The sequence below is a fragment of the Aquarana catesbeiana genome, linkage group LG09 (assembly GCF_042186555.1).
Source record: "Aquarana catesbeiana isolate 2022-GZ linkage group LG09, ASM4218655v1, whole genome shotgun sequence".
NCBI lineage: Eukaryota > Metazoa > Chordata > Amphibia > Anura > Ranidae > Aquarana > Aquarana catesbeiana.
The window spans coordinates 225667570-225691519 of NC_133332.1; the positions used below are offsets into that span (position 1 = coordinate 225667570).

Genomic DNA, 23950 nt, shown 5'->3' on the forward strand with positions numbered 1-23950 from the left:
ATTTACTAAAACTGGAGAGTGCAAAATCTGGTGAAGCTCTGCAAAGAAACCAATCAGCTTCCTGGTTTTATTGTCAAAGCTTAATTGAACAACCTGAAGTTAGAAGCGGATTGGTTTCTATGCACAGCTACACCAGATTTTGCACTCTCTAGTTTTAGTAAATCAACCCTGCACTGTCTTTTCTGCAATAAAGTAAACCTACCTGCCTGATCACAGTCTTCTGTAGCCTGTGTGCCAAGAAGAATGCACTCCTACACATAAGCGGGAGTGACATTATAATCTGCACCAGCCAATCAAGGTGGCCAAACACCAGCACCTGGAAGAAGCCAAAGAGAAGATACCAGCAAGGGACCTTGTGAGCAACGGACCGCTGAAGCAGATAAATACAGTTAGGTCCATATATATTCGGACATAGGCACAATTTTCATACTTTTGGCTCTGTATGCCACCAGAATAAAATTAAAATGAAACAATCCAAATGATTTTGAAGTGCAGACTTTCAGCATTAATTCAAGAGGTTGAACATAAATATCAAGTACAAATTTTTAGGAAGTGCAACCATTTTTTTACAAAGTCCCCTCATTTTCAGGGGCTCAAATGTAATTGGACAAATTAATACAATCATAAATAAAATGTACATTTTTAATATTTTGTTGAGAATCCTTTACTGGCATTGACTGCCCGAAGTCTGGAACCGATGAACATTACCAAAGACTGGGATTCCTCCCTTCTGATGCTTTGCCAGGCTCTAACTGCAGCGGTCTTCAGTTGTTCTTTGTTTGTGGGTCTTTCTGCCCTTAGTTTTGCCTTCAGCAAGCGAAATGCATGCTCAGTTGGGTTGAGATCAAGCGATTGACTTGGCCATTGCAGAATATTCCCTTTCTTTTCCTTCAAAAGCTCCTGGGTTGCTTTTGCAGTGTGTTTTGGATCACTGTCCATCTGTACTGTGAAGTGTCGTCCAATCAACTTTGCTGCATTTGGCTGAATCTGGGCTGACAATATATCTCTAAACACTGCAGAATTCATCCGGCTGCTTCTGTCTTCTATCACATCATAAATAAACACCAATGACCCAGTGTCACTGGAAGCCATGCATGCCCATGCCATCACACTGCCTCCACCATGTTTTACAGATGTTGCGTGCTTTGGATCATGAGCTGCTCCAAGCCTTCTCCACACTTTTTTCTTCCCGTCATTCTGGTACAGATTAATCTTAGTTTCATCCGTCCAAAGAATGCTTTTCCAGAACTGATCTGGACTTTTTAAAATGTTTTTTGCCAAAGTCTAATCTGGCTTTTCTATTCTTCAGGCTTATGAATGATTTGCACCTTGTGGTGAACCCTCTGTATTTGCGCTTGTGAAGTATTCTCTTGATTGTAGACTTTGACAATGACTCGCCCACCTCCTAGAGTGTCCTTCACTTGTCTGGATGTTGTGAATGCGTTTTTCTTACAGCCTTTTTATATTGCTGAGCTCACCAGTGCGTTCTTCTTTTCTTGGAATGTACCAAACTGTTGATTTGGCCACACCTAATGTTGCTGCCATCTCTCTGATGGAATTGTTTCATTTTGAAGCCTTACAAAGGCCTGTTTCACTTGCACGGACAACTACTTTGAACGCATAATGTAAGTTCACAGCAATATATTCCAAATGCAAACACCATACTTAGAATCAACTCCAGACCTTTTACCTGCTTAAAGTGATTGTAAAGGCTCGTCTTATATTTTTTTTTTTATCATACTTACCTCCACTGTGCAGCTCGTTTCGCACAGAGTGGCCCCAATCGTCCATTTCTAGAGTACCCTGGCAGCTCTCGTGGCTCCTCCCCGCATCAGATAACCCCCTAGGAGAAGCGTTATCCCGGGGGGTTACCTTGCAGGCATGATCCCGAGTCCAGCATCTGCATTCATAGGCACGAATGCCAGACTCAGCCCCACCCGCGTCATTGAATTTGATTGGCAGCAGCGGGAGCCAATGGCTGCACTGCTATCAATCTATCCAATCAAGAGGCGGACACTGCGGAGAGAGGGTCAGCATGTCTTTGCCGTGGGAAATACGGGGCTCAAGTAATTAAGTAAACCGGGGGGGGGGGGGGGGGGTCTAGGGGGCTAGTCACTGCCAGGTGTTTTTTCACCTTAATGCATATGATGCATTAAGGTGAAAAAACATGAGGGTTTACAACCCCTTTAATTGAAGAAGAAATAAAGAGTAGCCCACACCTGGCCATTTAACAGCTTTTGATTCAATTGTCCTATTACTTGGTCCCTTGAAAAAGGGGATGGCTAGTCTTAAGAGCTTTAATTCCTAAACCCTTCCTCTGATTTGGATGTACATACCCTCAATTAAATATAACTAAAGCTTGAATATGTTTTGGTAAATACCTGAAAAAAACTAAAATTGTGCCTGTGTCCAAATATATATGGACCTAACTGTATTTTGAAGTGTAGTTTCACTTTAAAGGGGTTGTCAGGAGCCGAGGTGATGAAGGAGGCAGATTTCAAGGGACCACATAGCAACAGGCATAAAAAAGGTAAAAAAAAAATCTCCAAATGTTTTTTTTCTTTCATGCACATTAATGAAATTTTTTTTTTTTTTTTTGGGTGGAACTCCACTTTAAGGTGAATAAGCTTCTGTGGTGCGTGCTGCGAGCCCCCCCCCCCCCCCCCCCAGCCCCCTTTTACTTACCTGACCCCGATCCCTTCTCCGGCCGGGAACGAGCACACCAGCTCTACCTGGTGTCTCGTGTCCTGATTGGATAGATTGATAGCAGCGCAGCTATTGGCTCCCGCTGCTGTCAATCAAATACAATGATGCAGCACCAGGGGGCGGGGCTGAGTCCTGCATTCTGTGTGAATGGACACAAATGCCCGCACAGGTGTCCACCAAGGAGAGCACGTCTCCAACGTGGACACTCGATGCGGGGAGGAGCCACCAGCGCCACTGAGGGACCCCAGAAGAGGATGATCAGAGCCACTCTGTTGAAAACGAACTGCCCCCATGGAGGGAAGTAAGACATGTTTGTTTTTTTTTTGTTTTGTTTTTTAAACAAGGGTTTACAACCCCTTTGATTCCCACCTTGTTTAGGGGTGAACACAATTTACCATAAATCATTGCTTACCTCTAAGGTGCGGACATTGGCCAGAGCGGGGGGCAACTCATTCAGTCTGTTTTCCCTGATGTCTAAAGTGCGGAGGCAGCATAGCCCACCTATTGTTGGTGGAAGAACCTTCAGTTTATTTGCTGGAATAAGAGGAAAAAACAAAACACTTAACATTAGCATGACGCAAGTGACATGTCCCTTACTGCAACTCTACTGTATCCTCCATGAATCTGTCAGCACATGACCTCAGGGCTACCATTCAACGTTCAACTAGCCTGATGCCAGAGACACAGATGGAGAGGAGAGACCCTAAAAAAATCAACCTGACTGTCCACTGCAAACAGGGGTGAATGCATAAAGCCACGCCCCAGTTAAGAAGAGTTAATTGGAGATTTATCTAATGCGACTCTTTCACATTAAAAAACATAAAAAAATTGCTAGCACATATAAAGAGCAGACACCCAGAGGTGTGGCAAAGTTACCTGCCCGAGCTATCTTGCAAGAAAACTGTCACTGCACATCATCAATCATAAGCTGGAGAGTCACTCCCCACCCCGTAGCTGCACGTATATAGTACATGCCCTTTGGATACATGCAGCTTCAGGTGGGGAATGTTTAAGCTGCTTACAATTGGCAGTGTGATCTTTCTGGTGGGATCCTAGTCCGAACCCGCCTGAGCTAATCCATAATTGTGGCTATATATGTGGCTTGTGACAGTGCTTTTGATGGATCTATATGTGGTTTATAACAATGCTTGCAACGGTGCTGGGAACAGTGCTCATTATAGCTGTATAGTATATGGAACTTGAAGCAGTGCTTGTACTAGTACTTCTGGCAGTGATTGTTATGGCTGTCAACAGTATTTGCTGTATATGTGCTATGTAACAGTGCTTGCAAAAATGCATGTAATAACGCTTTTAACAGTGATGGTTGTTTGATAAATGTGCAGGAGGTAGAGCATGAGTTATTAGAACTTAATTTAGAAAGAAAAAGTCTACACACCCATGTATAAATGCCAAGTAATTGTGATTAAAAAAATCAGACCAAGATAAATGACGTCTGAGTTTTTTTCCACTCTTAGCGTGACCTATAATTTATGCAATTCAATTAAAGACAAACTGAAATTGTTGTTTAATTAAAAATAAAATAATAATGTAGTTGCATGGGTTTTCAGAATTAACCTGATTGGTTAAACTAATGTTAAATAGTAGTTAGTACACACCCGCCATCAGTGAAAAAGACTCTGAGTAAGCCCATATAAAGTTCAGCTGTTCAAGTAGGATTTTCCTGGCACTTACACAGTTGCCTCTTACAACAAAAATTGGATTTTTATAACAGCTTACTTGTAAAATCCTTTTCTTGGAGTACACCATGGGACACAGAGCCTAAGATAATAAATTAATGGTTATATAGGCACCTTCAGGTGATGGACACTGGCATACCCAATCCAGGAAGTTCACTACCTATATAACCCCTCCTCCTATCAGGAGTACCTCAGTTTTTGTAGCAAAGCAATATATTTAAACCCCAAAAGAGGGGAGGGACCTCTGTGTCCCATGATGTACTCCAAGAAAAGGATTTTACAGGTAAGCTGTTATAAAAATCCTATTTTCTTTATCGTACATCATGGGACACAGAGCCTAAGTTAATAACTTAATGGGAGGTCCCATAGCAATGCTATTTGAGGGGAGGGGGACACAACCCGCAGGGTACCCCCAGACTTGAGGACCTATACTGCTGCCTGTAGCACACTGCGCCCAAAGGCGATATCCTCATACCTCCTTATATCCACTTGATAAAACTTGGTGAATGTATGTACTGAAGACCAAGTTGCCTTACAGATCTGAGCCATGGAGGCCTGGTGAGGCACTGCCCAAGAAGCACTAACCGCCCTGGTAGAGTGCGCTTTAACTTGAAAAGGGGGAATCTAACCCCTTAAATTATAAGTCTGAATTATAACTTGCCAAATCCACTTAGCGACAGTGGATTTCGATGCTGTCTGTCCTTTCTTAGGACCCTCTGGCAGAATAAATAAGACGTTAGTCTTTCTAATCTGAGCAGTTGTCTTTAAATAGATTTTCACTGCTCTCACCACATCAAGACAATGCAGTGACTTCTCTTCCCTGGAACATGGCTTTGGAAAAAACGATGGCAGGACAATATCTTGGTTCAGGTGAAAACCTGAGACCACTTATGGCAAAAAGTCTAGACGAGGGCGTAACACCACTCTGTCCTCATGAATAATCAAGTATGGCTCTTTACATGAAAGAGAAGCCAATTCCGTAACCCTCTCTGCTAAGGATATAGCAACCAAGAACACCAGCTTCCTTGTCAGAAGGACTAAGGGAATATGTTGTATCGGTTCAAATGGCTGTTTTTGTAACACTGACAAAACTAAGTTCAAGTCCCAAGGGTTCATAGGAGGTTTGACTGGGGGATTAAGGCGCATCACCCCTTGCATAAAACCCCAGACTAAAGAATGTGTAGCAAGCAGTCTTTGAAATAAGACCGATAAAGCTGATACTTAATAGTACTCAATGTCAACTTCATCTCTACCCCTAATTGTTGAAAGGCAAGAATTCTGCCTATGATGCACCTCCGAGGGTGCCAACCCTTGGATTCACACCAGGAAACATAAGCCCTCCAGACTCTATAATATATAGTTCTGGAACCTGGCTTCCTTGCATTAATCAGGGTAGAGATAACTGACCCGGAAATCCCACGTTTCTTCAAAATGTGGATTTCAATAGCCAAGCTGTTAAATTTAGAGACCATAAGGTAGGATGGACTATTAGCCCCTGTGAGAGTAGGTCTTGCCGTAGTGGGAGGGACCATGGATCCTCCACCGCCATCTTTACGATTTCTGCATACCATGACCTTCTGGGCCATGCTGGTGCTACCAGAATTACCGGCTTTCTTTCCAGCTTGATCCTGCAAAGAAGTCGTGGCAGTAACTGAATAGGGGGAAATGCATAGATCAGTGAGAACTGATCCCATGGGGTCACCAACGCATCTGAACCGCATGCGAGTGGATCCCGTGTCCTGGACACAAAGTTGACTAACTTCATGTTGAATCTGGACGCTAGAAGATCTGCTTCCAGATAGCAGATGGCAAATAGCCCGAAAAATGTCGGAGTGAAGAGATCATTCCCCTGGGAATAACTGCTGGCGACTCAGATAATCCGCCTGTCAATTTTCTACTCCCAGAATGAAGACGACTGATAGGCATGGAACATTCCTTTCTGCCAAAGTTAGAATATGGTTCACCTGTGCCTGCGCTGCGAGACTCTTGGTGCCCCCTTGGCGATTTACATAGGCCACAGCTGTGGCATTGTCGGATTGGATCCTGACAGGACAATCCTGTAACCTGGACGTCCAGGCCTTCAGAGCCAGACGCACTGCCCGAATCTCTAGGATATTGATGGGCAAGGTTCTTTCGGCTCTTGACCTCTGTCCTTGGACAGTAATCTTTTCCAGTACTGCTCCCCAGCCTGAAAGGCTGGCATCTGTCATTACCACTTTCCAGATAACAGGTCTGAAGGATTTTCCATTCAGCAGATTCTGGGTTAGTAACCACCTGTTGTAATATGTTGGCTGATTTATATAGGATATTGTATTAAAGTACCACATTGACCAGAAATTCAGTTGAGTTGTCCAAGCCAAGTGATTTTTAACATATCAAAAGGGACAGCTGAAGACCCTTTGATGTGTTGATGCAAGTCTACCTAGATGTGTGAGGTATGGCCTGTTAACCTAATTGAACATTTCAAAGGATACATTGTTTACATACTTAAAGATGATGTGGGACCATAGAAGAAGTATTTATTGATGGTAATTAATTAGACTTGAGGGGGTATTCATGGGAAACACTTGGTTGACCTAGCAGAAACCGCCCCCCCGTGTCAGACCAGTACTTGAGAGATTCAAGCTGACATTCAGTCAGTCTTATCTGTGTGTGATTATGAAGGCGTAGGTCTAGGAAAAATGGGACTTCGCGTTATATTTACTCTGTTGGATTTTTGTCATCTGTGGACTTTGGACTTTGTTCTGTGTTGGAAGTCAATAAATTGCACTCTCTGGAAGAATCAGGTTGCTGCGGAAGAGTACTTACATCAAGATTATAATAACTACTAATTAATTATCTACCCACTATACACATATCACTACACCACCAACTGAGGCTTTGGGACACCCTTGGGAACAGCTGCATTGTCAAGTCTAAAGCTTGAATTGTTTTTTTCCAAGTAGACAGGATACTGTTTTGCAACAGCCTTGAATGGAACTGGGCATAGGGAACTGCTTCGAATGAAGCCACCATGTTTCCTATCAACCTCATGCAAAGGCGAATGGAGGGATCGCCTTTTGACCTGACCATCCGCACCAGCTCTCTTATGGAGTTGATCTTTGCCTGAGGCAACACCACCTTTCTCTGGGCTGTGTCTATGATCAGACCCAAGTACTCCAGCCTTTTTATCGGTTTTAAGGAAGATTTCTCTAGGTTGAGAATCCAACCCAAACTTTCCAGGCAACTGGTTGTAATGTGCACGTTTTGCTCTAAACGAGCCACCGACTGGTCTATTAGTAATAGATCGTCTAGGTACGCCAAGACTGTTATGGTGGAGCCAGGACTTTTGTAAACACCAGGGGTGCTGTAGCTAGCCCGAAGGGCAAGGGTACGAACCGGAAATGCTGCTGTTCTACCTTGAACTGCAGAAACCTTTGGTGATCAGGAAATATAGAAACATGCAGATATGCATCTCTGATGTCGAGGGACGCCAGAAGTTCTTCTCCTAGTATTATAGAAACTACTGACCTGATCGTCTCCATGCGAAAGGAGCGGATCTTCAGGAACCGATTTAGATTCTTTAGATCTAGAATGGGTCTGACATCTCCATTCGGTTTTGGTACTGTGAAGAGGTTTGAATAAAACCCCAAACCTTGCTCTTCTGTGGGGATCTGCATGATCACCCCCTGAGTCATTAATCGGTCTAATGCCCAAAACAGAGATTGCCTTTTCTCTGGATCTTTGGGACCTCAGGAAACGTGACGGTGGAAAGACCCGAAATTCCAGCTTGTACCCCAGAGTTACCATGGAGATGACTCATCTGTCCTGAATTTCCTCTTGCTAGACTTCTGAAAACTGCAGAAGTCTTCCCCCCACCCTGGCAAAGGGGGGTGCCTCTTCATGATGAGGCTTTAGGATTCTGCTTTGTAGGATTCCGGCCCCAGGACTTCTTTTGAGCCTGGGCCTGACCCTGAGGTTTTCCTCTAGAGTCTGGCGGCAGAGTCCATCGCCACTGCCTAGAGGCGGAAGCCCCTAGTGTAGGAGAAAGAGCCAGTTTAAATGAAGGGCATTTATACTTTCTTTTGACTGGCAAAGAGTACTTTTCCCACTAGAAATTGTTTGGATGTATTGTCCAAATCATTCCCCAAATAGCCGATCCCCATGTTAAGGGAACCCAGTCAGGAGCTTTTTACATGGTGCTTCGGCTGACCAATTTTTTAACCACAGCATAAGCATAAGGCGGGACGACCTGGTGAATAGAATCTTTAATGGCATCTATGGCAAAGTATAATGCTTTTGGTAGTTCGGCCAATTCTCGGGCTCGTTGTATAGGCACCTCTTTAAGGGCCTGTCTAAATTGGTTCTTTTGGGATTGACAGATGCCTATTGCAGTGACTGCAGGTTGAGTAATGGCACCTGTCAAGGAAAAAGAGGATTTTAACAGGAATTCCAACCTTTTATCTGTTGGATCCTTAAGCATTTGTGCATTGTCTAATGGACAAGTTAGACTTTTATTCACACTGGAAATCGTAGCGTTAACTGCTGGTACCTTCCATTTTTTGGTGAATTTCTCCTCCATGGGTTGGAGAACTGAAAATCTTTTTGGAGGGAGAAAATGCTTATCCAGATGATCCCATTCAGCATAAATAAGCTGTTCTAGTAATGCATGCACAGGAAACGCATGCAAAGGTTGTGAAGGTTTTAAGGAACCCAAGGAAGAAACCGAGCTTTCAGCAGACTCCATTAGGGGTAGCATGAAAGTAGAACGAACCATCTCCATAAGAGAGTGTATCAGCAATTACTCAGATTGAGAAGCTGAAAAAGGTTAATCTACCGTTCTTTCCTCCGCAGAGGAATCATCGGTTTGTCTTTCCTCCTGATCGCCTGAGGGTAATACCTCATCCTGTGCCCACTGTTCCCCTTGCAAAGGATCTAAAGTGGGGGAGGGGGATCTAGCACGCTTCCTATCCATTTGAATGGAGGATGCGATTAAAGCGGCTAATCTTCCTTCCAGGACCTGCAGGGTGGAGGAAAAGACATCTTCAGTCACGTATATAGGGGCTGAGATGTGAGAAGCAGTTGCACCATCAAATTGTTCCGATGCCTCACCCTGGCTTGCCATAATTGGCATTTCAGGCGAGGATGACAGTGTGGAGACAAGACTGGAGTTCCTAGCAGCTGGGGGTGAAACCTTTGGTACCTTTTAGGTCTTTGTGGTGTCTTTTTTGGTACGCATAGTCCTAAGTACAAAAGCAGAGGCACTATTAAATTGCACTTAATCACTGAACACAGTCGTAACAGTAAAGCCGCTATTAAGTTCAGCCTAGTGCTAGGAAAATTGTCCTTCCTGTATCAGGAATGCCACTTGCCACCCTTAGGTGCCCCACCGCTCCTGTGTCCCAGTGTAGGCTGCTTGCTTCCTCCTCGCTGCTGAGGAGAGACTGCCTCCAGCTGATCCTTTAGGCCTCCGTGCATCCTCATGGACGTTGCACTGTGCCGCACCTAGGCCACGCCCCTTCGTAAACCCGCCCCCTCCTTTTCTTTTAAAAAGTATTCCCGTGGGGGGGGGGGGGGGGGAGTATTACAGGGGGGGGGGGGGGTACAACCACAGCTGTCTCCCTAACCCTTCTGGTCCCTCCAGGGGGGAGAAAAGCATTCAGCAGATCTCTTACCTTGAGAGGAATCCCCCTGCACAAGCTGCTACAGCCACACACAGACTCACACTGAGCTGAAGTGAAGACAACAGATTAAGGTATGTGCATACACTCCCTCTAGTGGAGATTTAAGGCACAACATTTTTTACCTTAAAGAAGAAAGCATAGGTGGACTTTTAAGTTCCTAAGTTTCTTCCCTTACATTATCCCCACCTCAGGAATTGCTGAATTAACAGTCAATCCAACCTTCACCCATCACGGCAGGCTGCGTTTAGCAAACCTTCAAGGACCGGGTCCCTTTTTATCGGGGTTCCACTCCCTTGGAGCTGTAAAAAGCACCCCGCCAGGAAAAGCTTAATGTAATGAAACATGACCAAAGCCCTGGGTCCCGGGGTCCAACCCTCAAAGAGAGGCGTTACAGGCAAAACCTTGTGCTTCGTATACAAGGCCCAGGTACAATCCACTTTGGCCTCAGTGGCACTTTGGATGGATCTGGTCTATGGAGGTCTATGTAAATCCAGCATGGATCCCTCCTGGAGCTCCTCATAGCACATCTTCACTCGTAACCAACACCTTAAACACTGGCGAAAAAACTGAGGTACTCCTGATAGGAGGAGGGGGTTATATAGGGAGTGATCTTCCTGGATTGGGTATACCAGTGTCCATCACCTGAAGGTGTCTATATACCCATTAAGTTATTAACTTAGGCTCTGTGCCCCATGAGGTACGATAAAGAAATCCACGGTCTGCAAAGAGCTTACACAGCATCAATGGGATCTCATTCTTGGAAGGTATCAGGCAGAAGGTACAAAATATTTCCAAGACATTAGATATACCTTGGGACACAGTGAAGACCGTCATCAATAAGTGGAGAAAATATGGCACAACAGGGACATTACCAAGAAAAGAACGTTCCTCCAAAAATAATAAATAAAAAAACAAGAAGAAAATAGGTCTGAGATGCTGCCAAGAGACCTACAGCAACACTACAGGAACTGCACACATTTCTGCTAAGCACTGGTTGTGTACTACATGTGACAATCTCCCGTATTCTTCATATGTCCGGGCTGTGGGTGGAATGGCGGAATGGAAGCCCTTTCTTACTAAGAAAAACATCCAAGCCTGGTACATTTTGCAAAAGCCTACATCGAGTCTGCCAAAAGTATTTTGGAAAAATGTGTCATGATCTGATAAGACCAAGCTTGATCTTTCTGGCAATAACGCCAAAAAGTATGTTTGGCACATAACCATCACCAAAAAAATAAATAAATAAATCATCAATCCCACAGTGAAGCAGGGTGGTGGCAGCATTATGCTTTGGAGCTATTTTTCTTCAGCTGGATCTGGGGTTTTAGTCAAGGTGGAAGGAACTTATGGACATTTCCAAATATCAGTACATTTTTTGCACAAAACCCTCTCAGGCCTCTGCTAAAAAGCTGAAGATGAGAAGGAATTCAACTTCTCAGCACTACAAAAACCCAAAGCATACCTCCAAAGCAACAAAAGAATGGTTTCTTCAGAGGGAGAACAAAGTTTTGAAATGGCCCAGTCAGAGCCCAGACCTGAATACAAAATGAAAATCTCTGGGTTGACCTGAAGAGGGCCGTGCTGTGCAGGGGGAAATTCCTTCACAATCTGACAGATTTGGAGGACTTTTGCAAGGAAGAGTAGGCAAAGATTCCCAAGGCAAGATGTGCTATGCTGGTAGACTCCTACCCCAAAAGACTGAATGCTATCATAAAATCAAAAGTTGCTTCAACAAAGTATTGGTGTGCATGCACTACTTTTAGAAATGCACTGCAACCAGATTGCATGATACTTTTGTAACATACAATCCAATGCAGAAAAACACACTGCCTTTTCGACCTGCATTTGGGGTGTCATTAACGATGCACTGGCACACACTGCAGAACTCGCTGGCAGTGCATTTTTAACACCGTGGAAACGCACATGGATTGTGCATTTCCCTCACTGCATTCTAGTGTGATCCGGGGCTGAGTCTAAAAGGTGCAGCTTGCTAGAATGACATCCAAAATACAATCCAGGAGCGATTCTGCATATTCTTCATGTCAAGGTTTGTATCATGGACGGTTTAGAAAACTACAACTTTTTTTTTTTTTTCCACAAACCTGAAGCTATTTACTTATCGTAAGACCTATTCAAGGTTCTAAAAAAACAAAAAAAAAACAAAAAAAACTTGCCTTTCACATTGAGGGTTTGAAGCTGGACGAGGTCCCCAATGGAGTCAGGGAGTGTCCTTAAGGCATTGCGTTCTACGTTCAGCACCTGCAAATGAAGGAAATGAACATGAACAATGGCTTTCCAAACACAAGGCTAAAGCCCCGTACACATGGGCAGAATGTCGGAAGACACCTGCCTGACTGGCTTCTGTCGGACGTGCATGCTGGAAAACCAGTAGCCGAATGACTCCCAATCAGCATTCTCAGCCAATGGCAGAGAGCGCTGATTGGAGTCTTTTGGCGGGGGGGGGGGGGGGGGGGGGGAGAGGGCTCAGCGGGGGGAGATCACTGGACTAACCTTGCATGGTTAGTACAGAGGCTCCCGACTGGAGCTGTCAGGTTTTTTTGTGCAACCCTCTGGGGTTGCACAACTGTAGTGTTTACCCAGCTTAAGAAATCAAAGGATAAGTAAGCTGATTATCAATGTGAAAGAAACAGTTGCCTAAAGCAGCCAATCAGAATACTGACTTGCTGCCTTAAGTTACTGTATTGTGCATATTCTCACTGTAGCCAATGCCATTTGTATTCTTTTTAACCCTTGCGGTACTTTATTCAATGTGCCTTTTATTCTGCCTAGTTCATAAAAGAACAGCATCTATTTCAATGCAGCACACAAACTTCTATAACCCAAGGACAGCACTCCATATATGAAGCTAAATGCCACAGTGTAGATATATGTTACCCTGGTTGCCCCCATATTACATGGGTGCATGGCCCATTATTCAAACTTTTAGTGTCTGCTTTACCCGTAAGGATGTAAGTTGACCAATGTCAGCAGGAAGAGATGAAATCTGGTTGTCATGGAGGTCAAGAACCTAAAATTAAACATAGTTTTGCATGAGTAAAACAAACTGGCAGGGACATACATAATTTCTTTAGTGCAAGCAAAATTAAAAACCTTCTTGCGTGCAAGGTGGATGTTCCCACAATGGAGGACTTTAGGTCTTCGACGGCTTGAAGCAGGGCAAGACTTTGCAGCCCCCTGAGGACTGATGAAGCCCAGAAAACAAGAGAATACTTACCCTCAAAATGCATCAGCCATCAGAAGTGTCTTCCCTATGCTGGGATTGGCACAGTGGACCAGAGTGTGCGGGTCACTGTGGATACTGATGAGCTTGATATCATGTGCTGTTTGTGAGTACACAACTGTTTAATTTCTTAAATAAAAAGAGTTTTTAAGGTAATGTGCAAGGCTAGTGCGCCCTCTGTTTTTGTTTTTCTAGAATTTATTTAGTGTCTGCGTACACAAATAGCAGAACATTTACAAAAAAATCTGCTACTCGCTTCTTTAGGACTTCCATCCTGCTCCTCCTATTCTATGGAACATATTTTCACATATCAGGCTTTCTCCAAACCCCCAAGACTTAAAATGGATCCTCAAATACCATAGCCTTGATCTGCGAAATTTTCTCTTTCACCAGATGATCTTCTCTAATGTCCCTCATAACTAAAACACAACTGCCATGGTCATACCACCCTCAGTGTAAGAGTCTCCCTTCTGTAATCTCTTTAGAGCACTTTCTCATTACTATTGTTTCTTTTAGGAGCATCATATGTATGTATGAATATATACAGCTTTAGGTGTACAGCTCTGAAAACCAGAGTTTTTGTGTCAGGTGTAGTTTCATAAAATTGTGGCACACAATTAGTTTTAGCACCAAATCCATAGCTTTTTTGGATAGGGCAGGGTTTGTTAGGGGATTTTCTTTTACTTCTTGTCCTGGGGATGCAACAGGAAATGGTAGAACATTTCTCCAAACTGAATGGGATTCCCATGTTAGACAGTTGTCACAAGTTTCTCCACTGAAAATTTTCCCTCACTTCTTGGTCTGGACAAACCTCAATTTTTTAAATTCCTCTTCACATTCTGTTATCGTCAATGTTCATCAGGACCAATAAAGGGTTGAATCTCCCCAGTGGGGATTCAGATGGCGTTAAATAATGTCACAAATTGTCTAACATTTCACCATCTTATCCAAAAACTAAGAAAAAAAGATTTCCTTAACATTGAACCTAGCCTGTAAGACAAAACACTAAACACAGGGATAGAAGAGGAGATGACAGCATGTGCTGCACACAAAACAAATCTGTTTGAAAGCGTATCACCTATAAATAATGCATTTAAGCTGAGTTCCAGTCGTTTCTGTGTTAATTAAATGCCAGCAACTACAAAAAGTGTAGCTGCTGACTTTTAATAAACACACAGTTACCTGTCTCATGATCCAGCAATATAGCCGCCTGAGCCCTTATGTCTCTCCCTCGCCTCTCGAGTGTGGGCGTCCGGCTGTGACAGCTCACAGCTTCACAGCAGGGTGCGCACTCTGCATGCGCGAGTCCCGCTGCACCTCCTCAATGGTCGGGCAGTCTTCTGGGAACTGCGACGTGTCCCAGAAGATTGCAGGAAGGGTGGGGGAGAGGAGAACTTCCGCTCGAGTCGCTTAGGCGGCCCGAGCGGAAGCGGGAGCTGGGTACATGTCAAAACTAGGAACCCACTCCATCCCCCCAAAAAGACGACATGCCAAATGTGGCATGTCAGGGGGTTAGGAGTCCTTAAAGCGGAACTCCACTTTTGGAAGGAACTCCGCTTTAAATAATCTGCACCAAAACTTGAATCCCAATTAAATTACCTGCTTTATTGCATGTCCTTAAAGCGGAGTTCCACCCAAAAGTGGAACTTCCGCTCATTTGTCTCCTCTCCCCCTCCGGTGCCACAATTGGCACCTTTCGTGGGGAAGGGGGGACAGGATACCTGTCTTTGACAGGTATCCTATTCCCACTTCTGGGAGCCACAGCCGCAGATACTGACATCACGGCTCCCTCCTCTTCCCCCTGTCGCCGGGCCAGTAGGAATGAGGAGCAGAGCTTCACACATGCGCAGTAGGGTTCCCAGCAAGGGAACCCACAAAGGCGGCGGCAGCACCTGACAGCTGATGGAAACATCAGCTGCGATTCCGACATCGCTGGACTCCAGGACAGGCAAGTGTCCTATTATTAAAAGCCAGCAGCTGCAGTATGTGTAGCTGCTGGTTTTAAATTTTTGCAGCGGTGGGCGGACCTCCGCTTTAATCTATGTACTCTGTAAGGTCTGACTTAACCGAAGTGAACTTGCAGAAAAACTGACCTCCCACCTCTGAGGATCTGCACAACATCACGCACACAAAACACTGACCTGGTATACTGAAAATACACACTTACCTTAAGGGTTGCTAGATCAAGAAGTTGGCATGACTTGGGCACTAAATGAGTTAAGAAGTTGCTGTGAAGAATCAAAACCTGCGACAACAAATGATTAGACTTTAAATTACATAACTGTACTGTTCACCTTATACAGTATCTCACAAAAGTGAGTACACCCCTCACATTTTTGTAAATATTTTATTCTATCTTTTCATTTGACAACACTGAAGAAATCACACTTTGCTACAATGTAAAGTAGTGAGTGTACAGCTTGTATAACAGTGTAAATTTGCTGTCCCCTCAAAATAACTCAACACACAGCCATTGATGTCTAAACCACTGGCAACAAAAGTGAGTACACCCCAAGTGAAAATGTCCAAATTGAGACCAAAGTGTCAATATTTTGTGTGACCACCATTATTTTCCAGCACTGCCTTAAAGCGGAGTTCCACTCATTTTTCAGTATATTAAAAGTCAGCAGCTACAAAAAGTGTGGCTGCTGACTTTTAATAAACAGACACTCACCTGTCCCACGGTCCAGCGATGCAGCCGCCCGGAGACTCACTCCTCTCCTCTTCCTCTCCGCAGCGCCGTCATTGCAAGTGTGAGCACCCAGCTGTAACAATTTGTGACTTCACAGCTGGGTGATTTACTAAAGCAGTAGGGCATGTTTATTTACAAAATTGCTTGTTGAGCTTGATAAATAAGGTGTTATAAAGGCAAAAAGGTTTTTACTATAATGCATTCTCTGCATTAAAGTGTTTGTTATCCAAACACTTCATATTCTTAATATGTGCCTGCTGTACCATGTGCTTGTATGAGAAAGTATCCTGTTCTCTTTGTATGGTTTCCTTTGTGTGAAATCCCTGGTGTTCCTGCCAGTTCCTTTGCTTTATTATTAAAAACTGACCATACTAGGCAGGAGAGCACACCTTAGTCAGTTCTCTACTCCAATGAACAGAATTGTCCTGACACCCCCCCCCCCTGCTGCACAGCCATTCACTGGCAAGCTCAGTGTGCTGCTGCTTCACCTCCCCCAGCTCTTAATGCAGCTGAGAACAGAGGGAATGTGATCACGTATAAAAAATTTTAAAAAAAATTAAAAAAAAGGGGAAAAAAAAAAAAAAGGTACTGCTTTTTTTAATATCTATACAAAAATGTTTTGCCTATTTAAACTGAACGGTGTGTTTTACATGGTGATCACTTTAAGGTAAAAAAAAAAAAAAAAAAAAAAAACACTTTCAAAAAGTTACTCCCCCTAGCCCCCCCCCCCTTTAACACTTACTTGAGCCCTATCTCAATCCAGGGTTGTGTCTGTCTGCAGCTGCTCTTCTCCCCTCTCTCTCATCACAGGAAAATGTGAGCCATTGGCTCCTGCTGCTGTCAGTCAAATCCTGTGAGGAGGGAGCAGGCGAGGGTCTGAGGCACACTGTGGCGTAGACGCCCACAGCCCAGCTCAGGATCAAGCCCACATGAATGCCCCCATAGCAAGTGGCTTGTTATGGGGGCACGGGGAGAAGAGGGAGGAGCCAAGAACACCAGCAGGGGACTCCAGAAGGAGATTTGGGGCCGCTCTGTGCAAAACTATTGAACAGAGCAGGTAAATATAACGTTTGTTATTTTAAGAAAAAAAAAAAAAGCTTTACAATCACTTTAAGAAGTGTCTGTCGATTGATGGAAACCTAAACACTTTGACATTGCTTTGAATCCCTTTCCAGCCTAATGCAGATCATCTACTCTTGATCATATTTTTTCAGAGAGTTCCTTTTTGTAAGGCATGGCTCACAACAGCTGATGCTTCGTATGAATAGCAACTTTAACCCTTTCGCCGTCAGGTCCGTACGTTATAAGAACGTAACGGGGGGTATCACACACAATCTGGTGGCAGACTGCCTGTCAGGTGAGCGCATTCAGGTGGCTCCGCTGCCATCCGATCACTCGCACACACCCCCGGTACTGGCCCCCCCGCTGCAGCGCCCCGCCATGCTTACCGGGCTTCGCTTGCCCATCAGCTAGAGGGGAAGGAGAAGAGCAGACACATGTCCGCTCTCCTCCCCTTCTTCTGACGTCACTTCCAGGTCAAGCTCTCTGTGTCCCCGGCTCGTTTTGCCGAGAAAGGACATTTGCAATGCGATCTGCATTTCAAAACATTCAGTGAAGTACAGGGGAGACATGCAGGGTCTATAGAAAATATAGGGTACTGAAGTTTGTCATCATTTCATGGGCGCACATAAATTTTAGGTTTGGCATGTTGGGTATCTATTTTAGTGAAACCGCGTCTTTTATATTTTACCAAAAATGCGGGTAATTTATTGTGTTTGTTTGCCCTAAAATTCACGTTAGTGTGTTTTTTACAGAAATTTTGCATTTCCTAGACCTTTGCGGTAATATCGTGTGACATAAAAAATTGCAACTACCACTATTTTATTCTCTAGGATGTCTGCTTTCAGAAAATATATAATATTTGTGGGTTTTGTGTAATTTCCAGGCCTAAAAAAATGTGTTTTTTTAAACGTGTGAAAAAAAATGCTAAAACATCTCTGGCAGCGAAAGGGTTAAAATGTTTACGTGTCTTTTATCAATCAAAGCAGTACTAAATCACACCTACAAACTCATTAAATTAATTGGACTCCAAATTACTGACTCCAATTAGCTTTCAATGAAGTATTGAATCTATTTTTCCTCCAGCACTGTGAATGTTTAATGGGTGTGTTCAATAAAACTGCTTGTAATCACATTGCATTTGTCGACTGTTGTGGCTTATAGGAGGATCAGACCACATTTTATGGCAAAAATATTGGGGAACATTAGTAATCCATGTCCTTAGTCTGCTTGTCTTCAGCAAACGGTTTGCGGGCTTTCTTGTGCATCATCTTTAGAAGAGGCTTCCTTCTGGGACAACAGTCATGCAGACCAATTTGATGCAGTGTGCGGCGTATGGTCTGAGCACCGACAGGCTGACCCCCCACCCCTTCAACCTCTGCAGCAATGCTGGCAGCACTCATATGTCTATTTCCCAAAGACATCCTCTGGATATGACGCTGAGCATGTGCACTCATCCTCTTTGGTCGATCATGGCGAGGCCTGTTCTGAGTGAAACCTGTCCTGTTAAACCGCTGTAGTATCTTAGCCACTGTGTTGCAGCTCAGTTTCAGGGTTTTTGGCAATCTTCTTATAGCCTAGGCCAATTTATGTATAGTGGCAATTTTTTTTTAGATCCTCAGAGAGTTCTTTGCCATGAGGTGCCATGTTGAACTTCCAGTGATCAGTATGAGAGTGAGAGCGATAACACCAAATTGAACACACCTGCTCCCCATTCTCACTTGAGACCTTGTAACACATGATACCAGGGTGGGAAAATGGCTAATTGGGCCCAATGTGGACATTTTCATTTAGGGGCGTACTCACTTTTGTTGCCAGCGATATAGACTTTAATGGCTGTGTGTCGAGTTATTTTGAGGGAACAGCAAATTTACACTGTTATACAAGCTGTACACTCACTACTTTACATTGTAGCAAAGTATCATTTCTTCAGTGTTGTCGCATGAAAAGAGATATATATATATATATATATATATATATATATATATATATAGAGGCTATAGCAAGAAAGTCCTGAAAAGGGCCTACCAACGAGCCAAACAGAATGCACGTGACACCCATATCTTTAAACATAAAGTACGTGACTCACATCCCACTACAAAATTAATCACGACATTTACAGCCCATCAACAAAGAGTTCGAAGTCTTATCAGTAACAATTGGCATTTCCTCTCTGAGGATCCAGTCATCTCAAAATATGTAGCCAATGTGCCACAAATCACCTACAGAAAATCACGGTCCATCAAGGACACTTTAGTTCATAGTCACCTGCAACCCCTAACACCCCTATTGGGGGCAGAGGGGGGGAATGGTACCTTTAAATGCGGACATTGTGAATTCTGCCCGTGGATCAAAGAAGGCATTGGATGCCTCCTCCCAAGAGGAGGCTTCCATAAGCTTAAGGGCTATGCCGACTGCTCCACGACAGGCATTGTTTACCTGGCTATGTGCCGTTGTGGTGCATTTTATATAGGCAAAACAAAACGTCCATTTGCCAAAAGAATCCAGGACCATCTATATTATTTAGATGCAGGGCTACTTTACACTCCCATCTGTAAGCACATTGGTCTTCGACATAGCTTTGATCCCAGTTTTGTTTCCTTCTTCGCCCTAGAGGTCATACCTAACTTTGAAAGGGGAGGAAATGTGGACAAAAGAATACTGCAACGTGAGGCCAGATGGATATTTAACCAACGGGGGACCCATCCGCCTGGCCTCAACACAGCACTCTCATTCAAACCTTTTTTACGATGGGTGTAGCTGGGATAATATGATTAATGTACACAATTATGTACTGGAACAGCACTTAAGTTTTGTCATATGCCTTTAAATTTTCATATCTCATATATTATACACACAGGACTTTTCTGTTAGGTCTCTATCTACCTTCAGTTTACTAGCCCCATATGTGGTATGTCCAAGTATCCACTAGATGGGGCAATTCCCTATATGTGGCGGGAAAGATGCGGGGCACTATCATCGTGCCTCGGGTCTCTCTACCCCTATTGTTCCACCATAGATGTGATCAACTAAATTGCAACGTACTTTGTTAAAATTATATTAAGCCTATGCATGTATGTTTTGTCTATAGGGAAGGATCCCTGCATAGGCGTTAGTAGATAATTTTGTGTATAAAGGTTTAAAACTATATAGTCCTTGTTGGACCACTTTGTATGCTCCCCCTATTCCCGGACTATCTCTGTTGTTTATTGGTGGCAGGGGCCTTAGATGGGGGGACTCGGACGTCCCTGCTCAGGGAGCGGAGCTGTTTTTCTTCCGCCCCTACCTGCCCTTTACGCCAGTGAGCGGTGTATGGGCAATGCGTGCGCACCCTTGGGTACGAATGCGTGCGCATCTGCCCTTTGGATGCGCGCGCATTCTGTGCAGGGACGTCCGGACCGGAAGAAATGCCGGAGGTCAATCGCGACCTTATTGCTTCCGGTGGGACTACACAATTTAAAAGATGGAGGCGCCGGTGCTGTCGATTAGACGCATCCTGCAGCCATCCATCGCGACGGGCGGATATACACTCACCTGACTAGGAGCTACTCTAGGCTTCTCCCCTCTACCTCCCTATTAGGGGTAAGTCTATGCCTATGTGGATATTTTGTCTCTATTTGCGGTTTTACGCTTTGGGGGAGACTATTCTGTGATGGGGGTAAATTTAGTAACAGCGTCCCTATATTATTGAATGTGGTTGATATATGGCTTTGTGTAATTTTTCGGGGGGCTCTATTACCCCATTAAAGTGTCAGCATTGGGACACAAGGTACTGAGATTTGATTATTCACATACATTGTGCTCAATATTTATTATCTGCTAATTGGGAGGATCCCTCCCCCTAACATAAATGGGGGGGTGTCCTTAGCGTTTTTGCCCTTTCAACCATGAATAGGCTGCCACTTACCCTTATGCAAATGTAGTGAACATACCCTACATCCAATAGATTTATGTGAGTGTTTGATTAATACTTATTAATAATAATGATTGAATATCACTGCTAGGTAGCAGTATTACTTATAAATCCTTAATTTATAGGAATTTATTGGTTTCCTGTCTCTTTTTTCAGTACGGGTCACCAGTTTTTTGCCCTTATTTGTGTGGTCCAGTCCTCCTATTGGTATTGTCCATCTGGGATCTGGCACCCAGGGACAATCTGCACCAGTTGGTTCAACAGCTGATGCCCGGTGAATGGTGGTGATTGCTCTATTCTTTTGAACCTTATTAGTAGGTGAGAATTTTTAGAATACATGTTTGATTTTTGAATCTGTTGTTATGATTTGACTGTATGTATGACCATTATGTAACTTTAGATTGTCTGTTGTCTATACAGTTAATATGAATCAGTGATATCGTGTCTAGCCCTGATGAAGCGAAGAGTTCTTTGCAAAACATGTTGGCTGATAATCACGTATGAATTCTGAAATATACTACTGGATGGTCATATTCTCTTATAAATGTCAATTTTTGTTATATCTTTTAATTATATTCAAATAAAATTTGTAATTTTATCAACTTGTTTGATCTTCACCTACTATTGATGGACATAGTATTTCCTTGAAAAATCCCATTTGCTTTGGGGAAGGAGGTTTTCCTCTTCTCTCCTTTTTATGATATATGTATATTAGGGATTGGGAGATCTGTCTGAATTATCCCCTGGTTATAGTCCAGCCATCTATTTTTTAAATATATATATATATATATATATATATATATATATATATATATATATATATATATATATTTATTATCTACACACACATAGTGGGGACAGAAAGTATTCAGACCCCCTTAAATTTGTTATATTGCAGCCATTTGCTAAAATCATTTAAGTTCATTTTTTTCCTCATTAATGTACACACAGCACCCCATATTGACAGAAAATCACAGAATTGTTGACATTTTTGCAGATTTATTAAAAAAGAAAAACTGAAATATCACATGGTCCTAAGTATTCAGACCCTTTGCTCAGTATTTAGTAGAAGCACCCTTTTGACTTAATACAGCCATGAGTCTTTTTGGGAAAGATGCAACAAGTTTTTCACACCTGGATTTGGGCATCCTCTGCCATTCCTCCTTGCAGATCCTCTCCAGTTCTGTCAGGTTGGATGGTAAACGTTGGTGGACAGCCATTTTTAGGTCTCTCCAGAGATGCTCAATTGGGTTTAAGTCAGGGCTCTGGCTGGGCCATTCAAGAACAGTCAAGGAGTTGTTGTGAAGCCACTCCTTCGTTATTTTAGCTGTGTGCTTAGGGTCATTGTCTTGTTGGAAGGTAAACCTTCGGCCCAGTCTGAGGTCCTGAACACTCTAGAGAAGGTTTTCGTCCAGGATATCCCTGTACTTGGCCGCATTCATCTTTCCCTCGATTGCAACCAGTCATCCTGTTCCTGCAGCTAAAAAACCCCCCCACAGCATGATGCTGCCACCACCATGCTTCACTGTTGGGACTGTATTGGACAGGTGATGAGCAGTGCCTGGTTTTCTCCACACACACCGCTTAGAATTAAGGCCAAAAAGTTCTATCTTGGTCTCATCAGACCAGAGAATCTTATTTCTCACCATCTTGGAGTCCTTCAGGTGTTTTTTAGCAAACTCCATGCGGGCTTTCATGTGTCTTGCACTGAGGAGAGACTTCCGTCAGGCCACTCTGCCATAAAGCCCTGACTGGTGGAGGGCTGCAGTGATGGTTGACTTTCTACAACTTTCTCCCATCTCCTGACTGCATCTCTGGAGCTCAGCCACGGTGATCTTTGGGTTCTTCTTTACCTCTCTTACCAAAGCTCTTCTCCCCCGAAAGCTCAGTCAAGTTTGGCCGGACGGCCAGCTCTAGGAAGGGTTCTGGTCATCCCAAACGTCTTCCATTTAAGGATTATGGAGGCCACTGTGCTCTTAGGAACCTTAAGTGCAGCAGAAATTTTTTTGTAACCTTGGCCAGATCTGTGCCTTGCCACAATTCTGTCTCTGAGCTCTTCAGGCAGTTCCTTTGACCTCATGATTCTCATTTGCTCTGACATGCACTGTGAGCTGTAAGGTCTTATATAGACAGGTGTGTGGCTTTCCTAATCAAGTCCAATCAGTATGATCAAACACAGCTGGATTCAAATGAAGGTGTAGAACCATCTCAAGGATGATCGGAAGAAATGGACAGCACCTAAGTTAAATATATGAGCGTCACGGCAAAGGGTCTGAATACTTAGGACCATGTGATATTTGTTTTTCTTTTTTAATAAATCTGCAAAAATGTCAACAATTCTGTGTTTTGCTGTCAATATGGGGTGCTGTGTGTATATTAATGAGGAAAAAAAAATGAACTATGGGGTGCTAATGAGGAAAAAAAAAAATGAACTTAAAATGATTTTAGCAAATGGCTGCAATATAACAAAGTGAAAAATTTTAGGGGGCCCGAATACTCTCTGTCCCCACTGTATATATATATATATATATATATATATATATATATATATATATATATATATATATATATATATATATATATTTTTAAAACATTTAAGGATGTTTCCATGACACAGGATTCCCAAAGTACTATGGGATTTCTAAATAGAGCAATTTCCTTTCAGGCTGTGTCTGGTTGAAACACAGAACAGGGGAGCTTTCCCTTCGCTTTCATTATAAGCAAAGTTAATCTTTTCTAAAAAAATTAAATAAATAACTACTGCACATGATTTTGCAGCGAAAAATTGTGCATTTATTATTTTTTTTTAACAAAGACGCCTGCAAAGCATTGCACGTGCGATCAGTAGATCATGCGTGCAATGTCAGGCTTCTGCAGGCATTCGGTACAGCTGACTGCCCTTACCTCCCATAGGGGCAGACAGCTACTGAAGAGCAGGAAGAATCAATGAACTCCACTGCCACATCTGGCACTTTTTTT

General features: G+C 43.4%; 1 protein-coding gene across 3 annotated transcripts in view; it reads right to left on the reverse strand.

The window, feature by feature from the left end:
- LRSAM1 (leucine rich repeat and sterile alpha motif containing 1) overlaps nucleotides 1-23950 on the reverse strand; it is a 145624-nt gene that overhangs the window by 90468 nt on the left and 31206 nt on the right. For all 3 annotated transcript variants that reach the window (XM_073599857.1, XM_073599856.1, XM_073599855.1), the window contains exons 5-8: nucleotides 15475-15552; nucleotides 13026-13094; nucleotides 12241-12325; nucleotides 3119-3240 (exon numbers count right to left, since the gene is read on the reverse strand). In XM_073599857.1, the coding sequence (XP_073455958.1) occupies nucleotides 3119-3240; nucleotides 12241-12325; nucleotides 13026-13094; nucleotides 15475-15552 (354 nt within the window). The remainder of the gene's footprint in view (nucleotides 1-3118; nucleotides 3241-12240; nucleotides 12326-13025; nucleotides 13095-15474; nucleotides 15553-23950) is intronic.